Genomic DNA, 14,556 nt, shown 5'->3' with positions numbered 1-14,556 from the left:
TTTGTCATCCAGTCTCCAGGGATATTTAAACTGTAAGTTGTAGGCTGTTTTTTTCTTTGTGCAAGATATGACGTGCATAGCCAAGTTAGCTCTGCACATGTTAAGTATGTTTAATGTGTGCGGACGACAGTATTTATGGCTTCTATAACGCCATTTGTGTTTATTTTACATGGAAGGTGAGCATTTTCTGCACAGTACTTCGTGACAGTAATTAGCATGGTTGATTAACATTGAAAGAACAGAAAATGACAATAGCAATTCATCATAGAAAATAAAACTAACAACAAATCTTGATCCATGTAGAGCTGCATAGCATGTTTTTTGTAGTGATATCAGAACACTTAGTAATAAGGAGGTGTTATCAATTTCATGTCATGTGATGAAATCCATGATCCATGCAGAGTTGCATAGCATGTATGTTGTAGTGATGTCAGAACAACTGTAAAGCGGAGGTGTAATTAATTTCATATCATGGATGTGATGAAATCCATGATCCATGTAGAATTGCATAGCATGTTTGTTGTTGTGATATCAGAACACTTTGTAATGAGGTGTAATCAATTTCATATCATGGATGTGATGAAATCCATGATCCATGCAGAGTTGCATAGCATGTATGTTGTAGTGATGTCAGAACAACTGTAATGCCGAGATGTAATCAATTTTATATCATGGATGTGATGAAATTCATGATCCATGTAATGTTGCATAGCATGTTTGTTGTTGTGATATCAGAACACTTTGTAATGAGGTGTAATCAATTTCATATCATGGATGTGATGAAATCCATGATCCATGTAGAATTGCATAGCATGTTTGTTGTAGTGATATCAAAAAAGCTGTAATGAGGAGGTGTAATCAATTTCATATCATGGATGTTATGAAATCCATGATCCATGCAGAGTTGCATAGCATGTTTGTTGTAGTGATATCAAAAAAGCTGTAATGAGGAGGTGTAATCAATTTCATATCATGGATGTTATGAAATCCATGATCCATGCAGAGTTGCATAGCATGTTTGTTGTAGTGATATCAGAACACGTTGTAATGAGGAGGTGTAATCAATTTCATATCATGGATGTGATGAAATCCATGATCCATGTAGAGTTGCATAGCATGTATGTTGTAGTATATGTCAGAACAACTGTAATGCCGAGGTGTAATCAATTTCGTAAGTTTCTTACAACTGTGTCATTTGCAGGTGGGACAGTGTACTTTGTCTTGTATTGTTCGCTGAATTCAATAAAAAAATACAGTCATTTATTTTAGAATGCCTGTTTCTTGTGTCAAAGTACACATTAGTCTATAAAGATTGCTCTGTTTAGCACAAATTGATCCAACTCTTTGATGTAACCCAGCGAGTGCCTTTGAATAATTAATCAGAAATGCTGAGCATTTTCTTTTTGCCTATTATTATCATCTAATAGACAAATTGGCAAAAGTTGCTGATTCACTCTAACAGCCAATAAACTCATTTGCATAGCCGCTGTTATCTACGATACCAACAAAGTGTTAGCATGTCTGCATGCATTAACAGTTAAACCCTTTGAGCACTGTAATTTTTTCCCCAAAAAATATCAGGGCAACATTTTACCAATATTTATGAATTTTTCTGTAATTTTGTCCATGATTTTGGAACGAAGGGACATAAATTTTATTGGTTACACTTTTCGACCAAAATTTTGGGAAAAATTTGAAAAAATTGTCTAGATCTGAAAGAAATTGTTGGCGTTATATCGTATAATGGCAACAAAAATCAACTTTGGCACTCAAAGGGTTCAAATGACTTCTGATGGTGTTGTCTTTATTCTCATCTTATGGATTCCAAATGACTTCATACGTTCTTGCAACATGTACGATTGGGTACTTTGGTATGGGATACGTAAACTGTTTGACCAGCTCTTTTTGAGTTGATGTGGAAGGAAGTATTCCTGAAAGAAATGTTGTAGTGTTTATGAATACTTCATTCCGGCCGAGATACTAATGTGTTTCAAATCCTTGAAATGCCCAGATGCATATCTAGCTGAGGACAGATTGAATATGCTAGAGGCATATAGTTTAAATGCCAGTCAGTGGGAATAATATATCATCCGTGCATTTTAGTCGTTAATGCCATAGTTTTTAATGTCATTGCTGATTCAGTGTCCTTCGTTCAGTATTTAGTAACTTCCAAAAACCATCATCCTGGTTTGTGTAAAGCATAAAAATGGCATCTCTCAATGTGGATCTTCTGATTTGGTGAAACAGATTTTTTGGTAATTCCTTGGAGTGCAGTGACAAGCTCTTGTTGTTTGCACAATCTCTGAATTGATTGATAATAGAGAGCCGAGAGTCCAAATCAATTTGGTATAGACATCCTTGTTGTACATACCATATGGGTTTTCATGTCGGGAGACTCGGGAGTCACGTGTTGGGGACATGTTCTGAGATCACAATGATTGATCTTGGCATGTCTTGTGGTACTGTAGGAGAAGTGTGTGATATGTGGTTGACTTCTCTATGTTTTTATGGTTCACAGCTAATGTAATTATGTTTTTTTACCCCACTAGAGAGCAGTGATGCTCTCCCAACAGTGAATCTCCATCCTTGTTCTGTTTACTGTCTGACATGTTGATCGTGTTGGTTGGTGACCTTGTAGTGCGATCCTGCCCTCTGACCTTTCAGGGTGAACTTACCACCTCACGCTGCTGGTGGAGCATTGCATTAGTCAAAATTGAACGGAACATTCGGTGTCACTGCTTGATAATTGTGATGAGTGAAAGTACAGCCCACGCTGTTCTGCATCTCTAAATTGAAAATTTCCCCTTGTTAAAGTGAATTGTTGCTGTAGAAGTGACATGTTTCATGTCTGTGCAGGTGATAGTAATTTTTATGTTCAGACATGCTGTGAAAATGATGGAAAGAAAATAACTACCTGGTGAGACCCTTGGCTAGAATTCCCCTACCATGTAGTACCATGTAAATGCGTGCTCAAACACCCCTCCCTTCCCCCCCCCCCAAAAACAAAAAAAACCCAAACCAACACACATATCCATTTTACCTCATCAAAAAAGATGTATATATGCCACAGCTGGTCCCAGTTGTCTGATATCCTGACGCCATGGTAACAGTGAAAATTGAGAAAAGTACGTCAGCAGTTGCCAGGATCTATAGCCGGTTTGGAGCCACGGAAGGAGATACATAGCCAAGCACTGCCTCCAGCATCAAAAAAAAAAATGTTAGTTGAAAGTTCTCAGTATCATCCCCTGCTCTAATGCCGTCTCTTGTTGAAAGAAGTACATCAGAGCCACCGGGGCTGTGACTGTCTTTAAATAATTCATCAGAAGTGCCTAATCACACCCAAAGCTGTTCTGGTGTTTGATTTGTCTTGTAATCCAATCAATGAAAGAACCAGGACAAAAAACAACGATCTTTGCTCCATCAGTCTGTTCTTTCAGGTGTGATGGTATTTTAGAAAGACGAAGGAGAGGACTCACGAGATGGACAGTCATTATGTTCAAATTCACATTTTCCTGCTCATGCTCCGAGATTTGCATTTTTCCTGGGGACAGTCTAGACTTGAGCAGAGACACGCAAAGAGCACAGAGAAGTGAAGAGGAGAAATGCAAAGACGGATAAACTACTCAAGTTAATCTGGAAGTCCTGAGACATGCATTTCTGTCGGCAGTAATCCTCAACTGACCCCAATCATGACCTCAGGGTTCCCAAGTAATCAAATTTTAAACTGCCACTACTGCTAGATGCCATCTCAGTTTCAACGTCTTGATTTGTGACACTGTGACAGGAATTTTTGTTGGGCATTTCAGAAGAGGTTTGTCGACATTGCTGTTCAGGAAAGATTGGTTTTCTAGAAGTCAGATAACTCGGTGTTCATTTTCTGTGACACCTGTCATCCATTTAATCATTTTTGTGTTGTTCCCTGTCACAAATTTTTAATTTTTTTTTGAAAAAAAAGAGGACACATTAGAGGTATCCCTCTTCCTGACTACTTAAATCAAAACCTAGATTGGTATCTTCCTACCCTCCTTGCTATTTCAACAACGACTTTTTGATTGCAAGTGAAGTTAAAAAATTTTTAGATTTTTACAGTGCATAATTCTCTCCTAATATTCGCAAGAAATGATACTCTATGTGAAAAACACACCGCAAGTCTTCTTATGGTGTATTTGTTCTGTTAGTGAGAAAAAAAAATTATTGTGGCCATATTGTGTGATTTTCAGTTGTCATTTTGGATTACGCGTGTAGGTGGACAGCGCTGTTATGTGTGAACCATGTGTTGTTATGTGTCTGTGTTAATCTCTTTTCTAGACTGAGTATTTTTGATCAGTGTAGCATCTGTGACAGCGTCTCATTGTCAGGGTATAATTCTCACTCTCTCCCTCAGTATGCGTGCATATGTTGAAAAACGCCAGCAAAAGTTTATCTGTGACATTTATGCGGTTTCAGGAGCCACTTGGATGTGCCTTGCTACCAGTTGACATTTGTAATGTCAAGATTAGGTCACCTAAGATGCAAGTCAATGGATGTAGAATGGCAGTAGAGACGTACTGATGAATCTTTACGGCGCCAGCGCAACAGGAATTTTATTGATAACTTTTCTTTGAAAATTACATGCTTTACACATGTACGATGGCTGTCGTTTCCAATTACGTTTTTTGCCTGGTTGGTACAACATAGCACATGTATATTTGTCATGCATTTCTACCCATTCGAGCAGTTCCCCCATCAGCATTGAGAGAGATTTTGTCCCCCGTTTGCTGTATGTAAATACAGCATAGCGAGCTTTTCAGATCAACCTGTATTTGTGGTATGGACGTGTTTATGTATGTATACATGTCTGTGTGTCACAAATTTTGAAAACATTGTCTTTGATAAGAGAGCTTCCTGTGTGAGTGGGTATTTGACAGAACATGTCATTTATGTTTATGACTCCTCTGAGTTCCAAGTGGACAGCTACATCCTGCACAGCCGTGCTCTGTGAGATAACAGTATCGCATCCTCAATACCACGTGTCAAGAAGATCGTAAAAGGGATCTGGCAATCTACAATCCTCCAATCTACCTGACAGGTCTCGAAAAATCTGTGTTGGTCATGTGGCTAGAAAGGGGAATAGTGAGCAATTTTGTTTTCCAGTGAGTTTTGGTGATGTCGTACTCCCACTGTTAGCGTTGTGTGATGGAAAGAGAAGGGCAATATCTCTGTTGTTTGAAAATTAACGCAGCACTCACTTATAAGTTTTCATTGTCAGTCTGATGTAATCACAGTCTACATAGCCTTGCTGTTATGGGAACATGCTGAAATTTTTTCCTGTCAATCACAGGGCTTTGCTTATGCTATAAACCCATCTTTTAACCATGGTAAGCTGTAATTGAGGGTTATATACTGTCGTAGTGTCTGTAATATATCATATGATCTTATGTAGGTTTTCACATGAGTTTGAACAACTCTACAGGTTTGATTTTCAATGTTTAATTGCTGTTTCTGCTGAGTGATGGCATGCATGTCTCAATGATTTATCTATTAGTTGACCCAAAACAAGGTATTTCAAACAAACAAGACGAAAGTTTCCGAGCTTTACAGCCCCTTTTAACAATTGACAGATTCAACACAACCTTCAAAGACATTACTGGTTATATCCAAATTGTGTTCATGAAAGGGCAAGGGGTCAAATCGGAGCAGTAAAGATCATGCAATTGATTTTGAAAGCAAAGGAAAATATTCCGGAAGCTTGCATCATTTTCATGGAATGTGTAAAAGGTCAGGCATGATTAATCCTGAATATAAACCAATCAGAAAGTGACACTTTTACAGCCTTTCAGTTTGGTCTGGCAATCACGTACCTGTTAACAGCAGCATTACTTGGACGTATATGTTCATTACACTACCTTTAAATTGATGGACAAGCTGAACGGTTGAAACGGGTGAAATCGGACAGTACTTTGAACAAACAAGGAGCATGTAATTTGATTTGGTACATTAAGGGAATTAAAAGTGCCTGATAAAGAGTAAGGGTATAAATCGATAATGTCCGATTGTAGTAGGAAACGCGAAATTTTATGACTATTATCTGGGTTTTTTTATGTAGTTTTGTTTGATGTTTGCCTGGAATGTTTTTGTTTGCCCTTGTGTGGGTATATCAATGGTGAAAAAAATTTCTCCCCCTGATTGCGTCACAGATTTCCTTGAAAGTGTTCAGTCTCACCTGATTCCAAAGTGGGAAAGAAGACTTGACGTTATTGTCAAACAGGGACCAGTGGCGCTTTGTAAATTGCGTCACAGCACGTTGGTCTGTTTACTCCCATATGCCATGAAAGCGCATGCAGAGACTGCCTATGAAAGTAACGATGGAAAAACATTGAAGCATTGTTGAAACAGCATACTAAACTCGTCTGCAATGATTGATCATCATTTCTGCTATTGTTATGGAAATTTTTGCATGGCTGATGATGATGGCGTGCCATTCATTATCTGTTATATATTTGGTATTTCCGTAGCTCAGCAATATAAAATAGAGGATGGGAACAAGATGTACTGTGCCTTAAATGCAAAGAATGTTGCTCCTTGGTTTTTCTTTTGTACACTTCATAGTGAGCTGCTGTCAGAAAATTCAACTGCAATTGGTGTAGTGCCATGCTATTTTTTGACACACGGTACCCATGAGGCTATGGCTTATAATTGTTGTCATGACAATGAGCGATATATTTGTTGATTCTTAGAAGCATCAGTGGCTGAAGGGGACAACTGTTCTGTGGAAATGTCATTGAAGTGTACAGTTATGAAAGAGGGAAAAGAAATAGAAAACAAAAATTGCCCACAGAAGAATTTGTTTTATTTCGGTTACCAGGGCACCAGCAAATAGATAGGGTAGTGACAAGAAATCATGACAACTGATGATGATCCATGATATGTTGATTGAATCTGTCGTGCAGTCCTGTACATTTCTTTGGAAATCTAATTAATACCCTCCTGACTTGCTTCAGTTCTCTCGTTAGGATGTGATTTGTCCGGAGTCTCTGTTTCCGTAGAGATGTGTATTTCCAGACACTTCGAACTTCAGCATTTTGTTAGCCTTTCCTGTAGTTGAAATACAAATGACCTGTAAATTGTTTGCAATTCATTGTCATTGCCCATTTCTGTGTACATGGAATATCAGTCTGACTGTGGTGTCGGAGATTTGTAACTGTAACTGTAATTTCCAGATTTTGAATTACGGAAGAGACATGCTGTGTATGTGTTTGTAGTGATGTGTGTACCTGCTGATATGAACAATTTGGGCGACAAGAGAGATTCAGGGCGTGTTGTTTATTGATAACAGCATGTCAGACAGATGACAAATTGCGTATTGATAAAGTGTGGTTGACAACCTGTGTAGCAGAGAGTGATGCCACATCATCTACGCTTTGATCAAGGTGCCATCTTTCCAACACAGAACTTATGGTCTGGTCAGGTCAGGTTGAGTCGAGTTAGGTTGGGTCGGGTCGCGTCATGTCTGACTAAGATATGCTTGTTTTCTGTCGCACATGAAACTCATCTCGATATCCTCGTCTCGACATCCAGAATGAATAAAAACAAGTAACAATCAGAAGTAAGCTGATTTGGTTAGAATTTCTTGTCCCTGACTTGTCAAAAACACAAAAATAATTGATAGTGAGATAATTTGCACACCCAGATAATAAGCAACTTGAAAACACCATTTCATGGTTTGTGTTAGTTTTATACAATTCCATCTCTTCCAAGTCCACACGCGATTGTCTCATTTATCTGGCAAATACAGTTCATGAGTTAAGGTGGTTTGTTTCAGGTATAGTTGCAACTTGATCAGCAGAACAAGTTGTGTGTCATAGATGGTGCTCCTTGACTTGTGTCTCCAGGTTTATGAAAGAGTCATTCAACCCTTTCACCCCTAATTCCTTGTTCATGAGTCCACTCAGACCCCTACCCCATTGAAAAGAATGAGAATGTACCAAATTTTGGTGGTAAAGGGGTTTCAAACAGTTTGCTTGCATTGCATGAACAGCTACAGTACAGCGGCTCCAAATAGAAGACATGCAATGTTATTGGAGTATGATGGTTCCTATTTCATAGGATGAAGTATGAAGAAAACACACGTACATTTGAAAAGAACAAAGAAATTACCCCCATACATTTACTTTCCCTATGTCAAACAGATGTATGTAATCATACTATTGTGATAATATCGGATGACCTCTACACAAAAGCAGAAATGAACTTGCATCAGGAGCATTGAGCTGTGACTAAATTTCAAATAAGGGAGTATTGACAGAGGAGAAAAAAAACATTTTCACAATCTTTCACATTCCTGGAACAGTGTTGATGTATAGGTTACAAGAAATTCTGTCTGTGAAAGTGGTAGTCGTTTCAAATATAGGTATTCAAATTGATGGGGAATATTCAGACATTTTGATTGAAATGTCCTCTTCCTTACAGGTGCCCCATTCCTTTGTCTTATCACAGTCAGGTCAACTTGACGACATAGATGCGCTTCATGTTTTGCATGCTAAATGCACCTTCAATGGACAGTGTGCCCTGCAAATGGTTTGAATCTGATGCAGCTATCTACTGTCTGCCCGCACGCAGAAATGATAAGTAAAGGAGACATGCCATGTTATGTGGCTGCTGAACATTGCACATATGCCTTTTGTATGCTGCTGTACCTACATCTGTGAACAGCAGTGTAAAATATCCTGTGTTTAGTTCAGAGTCCTTTTATTACACTGATTATCCTATCTGTGTCATCTAAAAGAAATGGTCACACAAGTTTATCTTTGTGCTTTGGGCTACTCTGATAAACTTTTCTTGCAGTACGGTAGAATTTATTGTGAAAATCTATTTTCCATCTGTGTCTGTACCGACCCAAGCATTTCCCAAATACCATCATCCTGCATGATTTGTGGATATAGAAAGTAGGTTTTAAAAATCAACAAGGTTGTAAAACTCTGACCCATCTTTTCTCTTGCAGTGAGCATGTGTCGTTTTCATTCTCCTTCTTTCTACATGGTGAGAGTACCGTGTGCACCAGCGTTGAAATCCAACAGCATGATCCAGTGCGAAGACTCTCAGTGGAGCACCTGTCAGCTGCCCAGGGATCGGCAACTGGTTTCCAAGGTAACGATTTGATACATACCCCTGTTTGTTTTAGCTGCCACAGTGGTCTTCCAATGCTGAGAAACAGTTGAGGGATGGCAAATTTACATAACAATGCCTAATTTGTATATTCCTGTGGTAGGCATACAAATGCGAATTTTTGTCGTTGTTCATGTATGGAAAGATTTGTCCAAAAATTCTGGAATGCGCCCCCCATCTTCAAAATCAAGGTAACACAATCACAGATCTTTCCAAAATCAAGAAGCTTATCTACGCAGCTATGAAACACACACAGTTTACTCAAACTGAAGCATCAATTAAACAGATAAGGGTCATGCTGCCGCGTAATTAAATTTGTGATGTGAGCTTTGCATGGAAGCTGTGCTGCTTTAGTAGCTTTAACAGCAGATTACTTGCCGCGACATTGGCACTTCATGCTGCTTTGATAGTTGTGAATGTGTTCAATGGTGTGTACCGACAGAAGCAGTGCCAGGATTCAGTGGATGCAACGTAGTGATTCAAATCATCTTGTTAGTAGGAGAAATTGTTCAGTGAGCAGCTGCCTCCAGTTTCTGCTCATGATAAGAATTGTTAAAACAATGAAGAGTTTTCCGTCGAAAGGGTAAAATCAATGAAAGAGATATTTTTAATCATCCTCCTTTGCTGTTGTCCGGAGAGTTGTGCATAGTCGTGACATGATCATAGCGGAGGACATCAAGAAACTGTGATAATAAAGAAATTTCCTAACAGTTTGCTGTATATAAGATTTTGGCCATTCCAAAGAAGTACTTAATTAAACCTTCCAATCAGCTGTAAAAGATTGTTGAAAATTCTGCAAAAGAAATCCAATTGAGCAGTGATGGTCGATGTAATTAATTTTCATCTGTTGAGGTTTGTATCAAGATTTCATGAATCCGTGATCATCCCTGAAGACTGGCAGGTCAAGCCCACTGAATGATTGGTTATCAGAGCTCCTAGTTTCCAAGCTGGCTCATATATTTAACTGTTCCCTCAGGTCTAGTAAAATCACCCAGCTCACAAATTATCATTCTGACGGTGCCCAAAAGCCGTCGCAGTGACATGCTCAGAGCGTCGTGTCTGTCTTTGAGAGCTGAAGGAAGTGTCATGATATTCTATCAGCTTTTAGTACTGCATGTCGGGGGCTACAGTTTCACCCTGAAAGGTTGTTGTCACGTATAAGGTGTCACGTATAAGGTAGTATGCTCTTTGAAATTGATAAAGTTAGCTTTTGCTCAAACTTTCCATTATGAAACTCACTCATTCCCTTTTGAAATGGAGAATAAAAATCAGGGGTGACTGTGCAAAGTTTGGTACTATAGAGACAAATTAGCTAACAAATGGCCGCCATCCCTGTGTTAACTCTATTGGGTGAAATAAATTTTTGATTTCACAAAACTAAGCCATTGAAAACTTTGATTATTCCATAAGCTTTAAAATGAGCACCCACAAGTGTTAGATCAAAAGAATTATGTAAAAGTTTGAGAGTCCGAATATCTGTCCTCGGGGTATGTTCTACCTTAGCCCTGTGAGTGCCATGATTCTCCCCCCCCCCCCCCCCCCTTCCAAAAAAAAATTTAAGTGTGACATTTTGCCAATTTTCATGAATTTTTCTGTAATATTTTGATAATTTTGGACAAAATGGACATTATGTTTCATTGGCTACAGTTTTTATCAAAAAGTTTGCAAAAATCTGAAAAAAATTGACTGGGGGAAATATTTTATAAATGCAGCAAAAATTGACTTTGGCACTCAAAGGGTTAATGTGGAGCAGAGGAGTGACTGAAAGGTCAAAGTGCAACTTGCAGGAGATTGTGATTTTGGGTTAGGGATACTGCACAGAGATACAGCAATATGGATTTAGTGAGCTTGAATAATTTTATCAAGTCATCTGGAAACAGAATGCTCTTTACCATGCAAGAAATGCTGGTATAATGGATTGTAAAATCTTCTGAATGTTCTTACCAGCATTCAAAGTGTCCCTCTCTGCATCATAAACTTTGAAAAGAGCTCAAAAAGCAATCTGCGAATTGACAGTGTGTGTATTAAAAAATGATTTGGATTATACAGCACCACATTTTTTGAGATATTTGTGGTCTTTATTTTCTTTTCTTTTTCTTTAAAGGAATTCGTAACATCATTTGCTCGTCATGAATGCCATTTATCTAATGGCTTTGTCATTTTAGTAGGATTGTAAAATTTGATTATTGACATTGTCCATCAATTCTTATGCAAGATGTCATGGCATCTCAAACCAATGTTGATGCTGGACTAAATGCTAACTTTTTATCTATTTAGTTTTATCTAACTGTTATTATCTCATTGACTCCAAAGTTCCCTTGTCTGTGGCAGTGTCTCATCCAGCCCTGTGATCCATAATCGTGTTTGTCCTCGTGTGATCTTTCATACCACACAAACGTATCCACATCTGGCGAACTGCGTGCCTAGCCCTGTGAACTAACAGGCTGAGAAATGTGAACTCGTAGCAGTAGTGAACGTACTATAATGAGCATCCTGTACCAAGCTTTTGGGAAATAAAAAGTGTCCGCAGAAACCTCCACGGTGTCCCAAACACTTGTTTTACTGACCTGACAAAGACCAACCTTTCTCCTGTCCCACTCTGTTTTATATCTTTTTCATCTGGCATTAGAGGTCAAAAGGTCGTAAGCCAGAGGGGAGCTGCTGGTGTAATTGCAAGTCTCCTGAGTTGGCAGTTATCAGAAGACGTGGGATAGCCAATAAGCAAAGGTTAAAAATGTTATCGGCATGGACAGTGTACACTTGTCAGATTGTCCCCTCAAGAGTCTTAATTCACACACACACAGAAAAATAAATGTCTGTATTTTTCTTTGACAGTTCTGCTTAGCCCCTACGGCCTTAGCGGAGTCCTGACGGGGCAGACGTTCAAAGAGAGTGACCAGAACACTCAGAAATTACTCAACGAATGGCGTCAGTTTTTCCCCATCGATGTCCCATCGGAGAACAGCGAGAATGAAGATGGCGCTGACAGTGTTGATGCCCACAACCATCAACTTCCTCCGGCGGTCGAGGTTCTAGTTGGTGAGTTTCTCCAGACACTTCTGAGTTTCTTTCTTCCAGACTTAGTTCTTCATTTTGGTTTCCCTCAAAAAAAAAAAACGATGGCTGTGTGATGGCACATTTAACTCTGTTCTCCCTAGTTTCTTGTGTAGATGTCCAACATCAGCATAGAAAAGAGTGAGGTTAGACCAAACCATTGTGGTGAAAGAGTCAACACTCACTTTAAGTGTGTTTTTTGGACCTTTGGAAAAAACTAACGCGTTGGTGATCATACTTTTGGAAGAAAATTCAGAAATGATAAAATGATCATTCCTATAGTTTTCTCCAGTAAGACAGATTACTATACACGACTTGAATCATGACTTTTCTGCCGTGCTGCAGTTACAAGCATGCATGAATTCCCATGATCATATTATTTTTGAAATCAATCATCTGAAAAAAGAAAGGGTGCCCATTGCTTTTATGTCATAGAAATTTTTTCCTCCCAAAGTGAATTATTACAATATTGACCATTTAAAGTTTCAAGCAGTAGATTCTAGTACATCTGCATGGTGACTTCAGATTTTGTTTATTTCATCGAAAAAAGAAAGACAAATTGAAAAAGTAAATAATCAAACAAAATGGATGTTTTACTGCACCATTCTTGTTAAAGGAAATCGCATGCTACAAATCAGGTTTCAGATTTGAAATACATCTCAAGTATTTGTTCTCATGCATAGATGTCAAATACTGTTCTATATAATGGGCAACACTCATTTTCCGTTTCCAGTCTCAAAACATCCAATACAAGCAGTCAGCCAATTCAAAATGGAATACATTGATACTGAAATGAACCAGCTCCCAATGGTCTATTTGATATAGTAATTAACTTGCATGCAGAACAGCAATGAATGGGCAAAACGTCTGGAGATATTGTCATGTATGGCGGCTAAGATGTATAAACCAGAATATCCGATTTCAGATGGATGTTGCAATAACACCTTATTGAAATCAACACACTCTTAAAGAGTGTGCAGATCACGTCATTCTGATCCCAGTCCACACGTAAATCTGAAAACTCGACGCCATCTTTCTGGACTTCCGAAACTCAATCATGTCTCTCTTTGCAGGAGGGGTGAGGATGTGCTACCCGTCGTCCTTTGTGCTGGTGGCCCATCCCGAAGAGGTCCACCCGCCGCCTCCGCCACCCCCACAACAAGGTGGAATGGTGCAGCCCGCTGCTGCTGTGCAAGCCACACAGCCCCAAGTGACCAAACCGACCAGCATGCCTTCAGGTAAGAGGGCGTGTGCAGACTTGGACATCTCGCTCAACTTAATTTATCTGTTTGTCTAGACTGCATTCTGAATCAGCGTGAAATTATTAATGTGGGGAATATACTGATGTTCCATTGACTGTACAGTATACGTCGCGTTAAAATTTTGCCTGTGAAATAAATGGTGGACTATATCCAAATATGAGTCAGGCATGTCTCCATGGCAACCGCCTCCTTAATTTCAAATGAGTTGTAATTGACTATCTGGCCATTATCTCTTTGTACAAAAGTGACTGAATTGTATGCATAAGTATTGCATCACTTGTCATTATGCATCATCCTACATAGTGGGTAGTTTTGCATATATAAACACAAAGTCATGAACCCAAATCCTGCCAGACAGTATCACTTCCCCATGTGTTGAGTCAGTAAAAAGCAGTATTGAGCAAAATCTATAGTTCCACTTAGTGTGATCCATGGTCGCGTTTGTCCTGATATGATCTTTCGTACTACGGAAATGTATCTACATCTGGTGTACTGTGTTATCTCAGGTTTGGTCAGTAAAAATCAAATTTCCATTATGTAGGTATTCAGGGCCTTCAAATATTCAACTATTTGTTAAAATGCAACATTTAGGACCTGTTATGCCTCAGTGCTTTTTAACTAATTTGACCTCACAGTAGTATGAACATGGAAAAATTAGGGTCGTTTTGGCATCCAGATGCTTTATTGAGCCCCATACTGTGCTAGTGCTATCAAAAGTTCTTTGTGGGTGTGTGTGTATGTCTGTGTGTCTCTGTGTCAGCAGTTCTAATATCTGTTTCTTTTTTGCGTTCCCTTTCTCAGTGATGTCGCTGACACCTCCGACGTCGCCCTGCGACCAAGCCCTGCCGGGGGAAACCAAGATCACCGTGATGCAGACCAACTCGTATCAGAATCAAGCCGCCATAGATTACAGTATTATGGGTATTGATTCCTCACAACTGTTGCAAATGTCACCAAAGATAGCGCAGAGGGTTGTCGACACCGTGTGGCACGACTCTCTGACAAACGCATATATTAATAAGTAAGTCAGAGTTTTTATAAATCAAACATACCCAATGAAGTGTTAATTGGCTGACAGATAAACTCTGTATCTGAG

At 39.0% G+C, this 14,556-nt stretch overlaps 1 protein-coding gene across 2 annotated transcripts in view; it reads left to right on the top strand.

The window, feature by feature from the left end:
• The window catches only part of LOC139145147 (mediator of RNA polymerase II transcription subunit 13-like), a 70,892-nt gene that overhangs the window by 34,279 nt on the left and 22,057 nt on the right, over positions 1 to 14,556 (top strand). For both annotated transcript variants that reach the window (XM_070716122.1, XM_070716121.1), the window contains exons 5-8: positions 8,981 to 9,126; positions 11,980 to 12,183; positions 13,272 to 13,436; positions 14,262 to 14,481. In XM_070716122.1, coding sequence (XP_070572223.1) covers positions 8,981 to 9,126; positions 11,980 to 12,183; positions 13,272 to 13,436; positions 14,262 to 14,481 — 735 coding nt within the window. The remainder of the gene's footprint in view (positions 1 to 8,980; positions 9,127 to 11,979; positions 12,184 to 13,271; positions 13,437 to 14,261; positions 14,482 to 14,556) is intronic.

This window comes from Ptychodera flava, chromosome 12 (genome assembly GCF_041260155.1).
Source record: "Ptychodera flava strain L36383 chromosome 12, AS_Pfla_20210202, whole genome shotgun sequence".
NCBI lineage: Eukaryota > Metazoa > Hemichordata > Enteropneusta > Ptychoderidae > Ptychodera > Ptychodera flava.
Note: the sequence above shows the minus strand (reverse complement) of the source record. Positions and strands in the feature narration are given on the sequence as shown.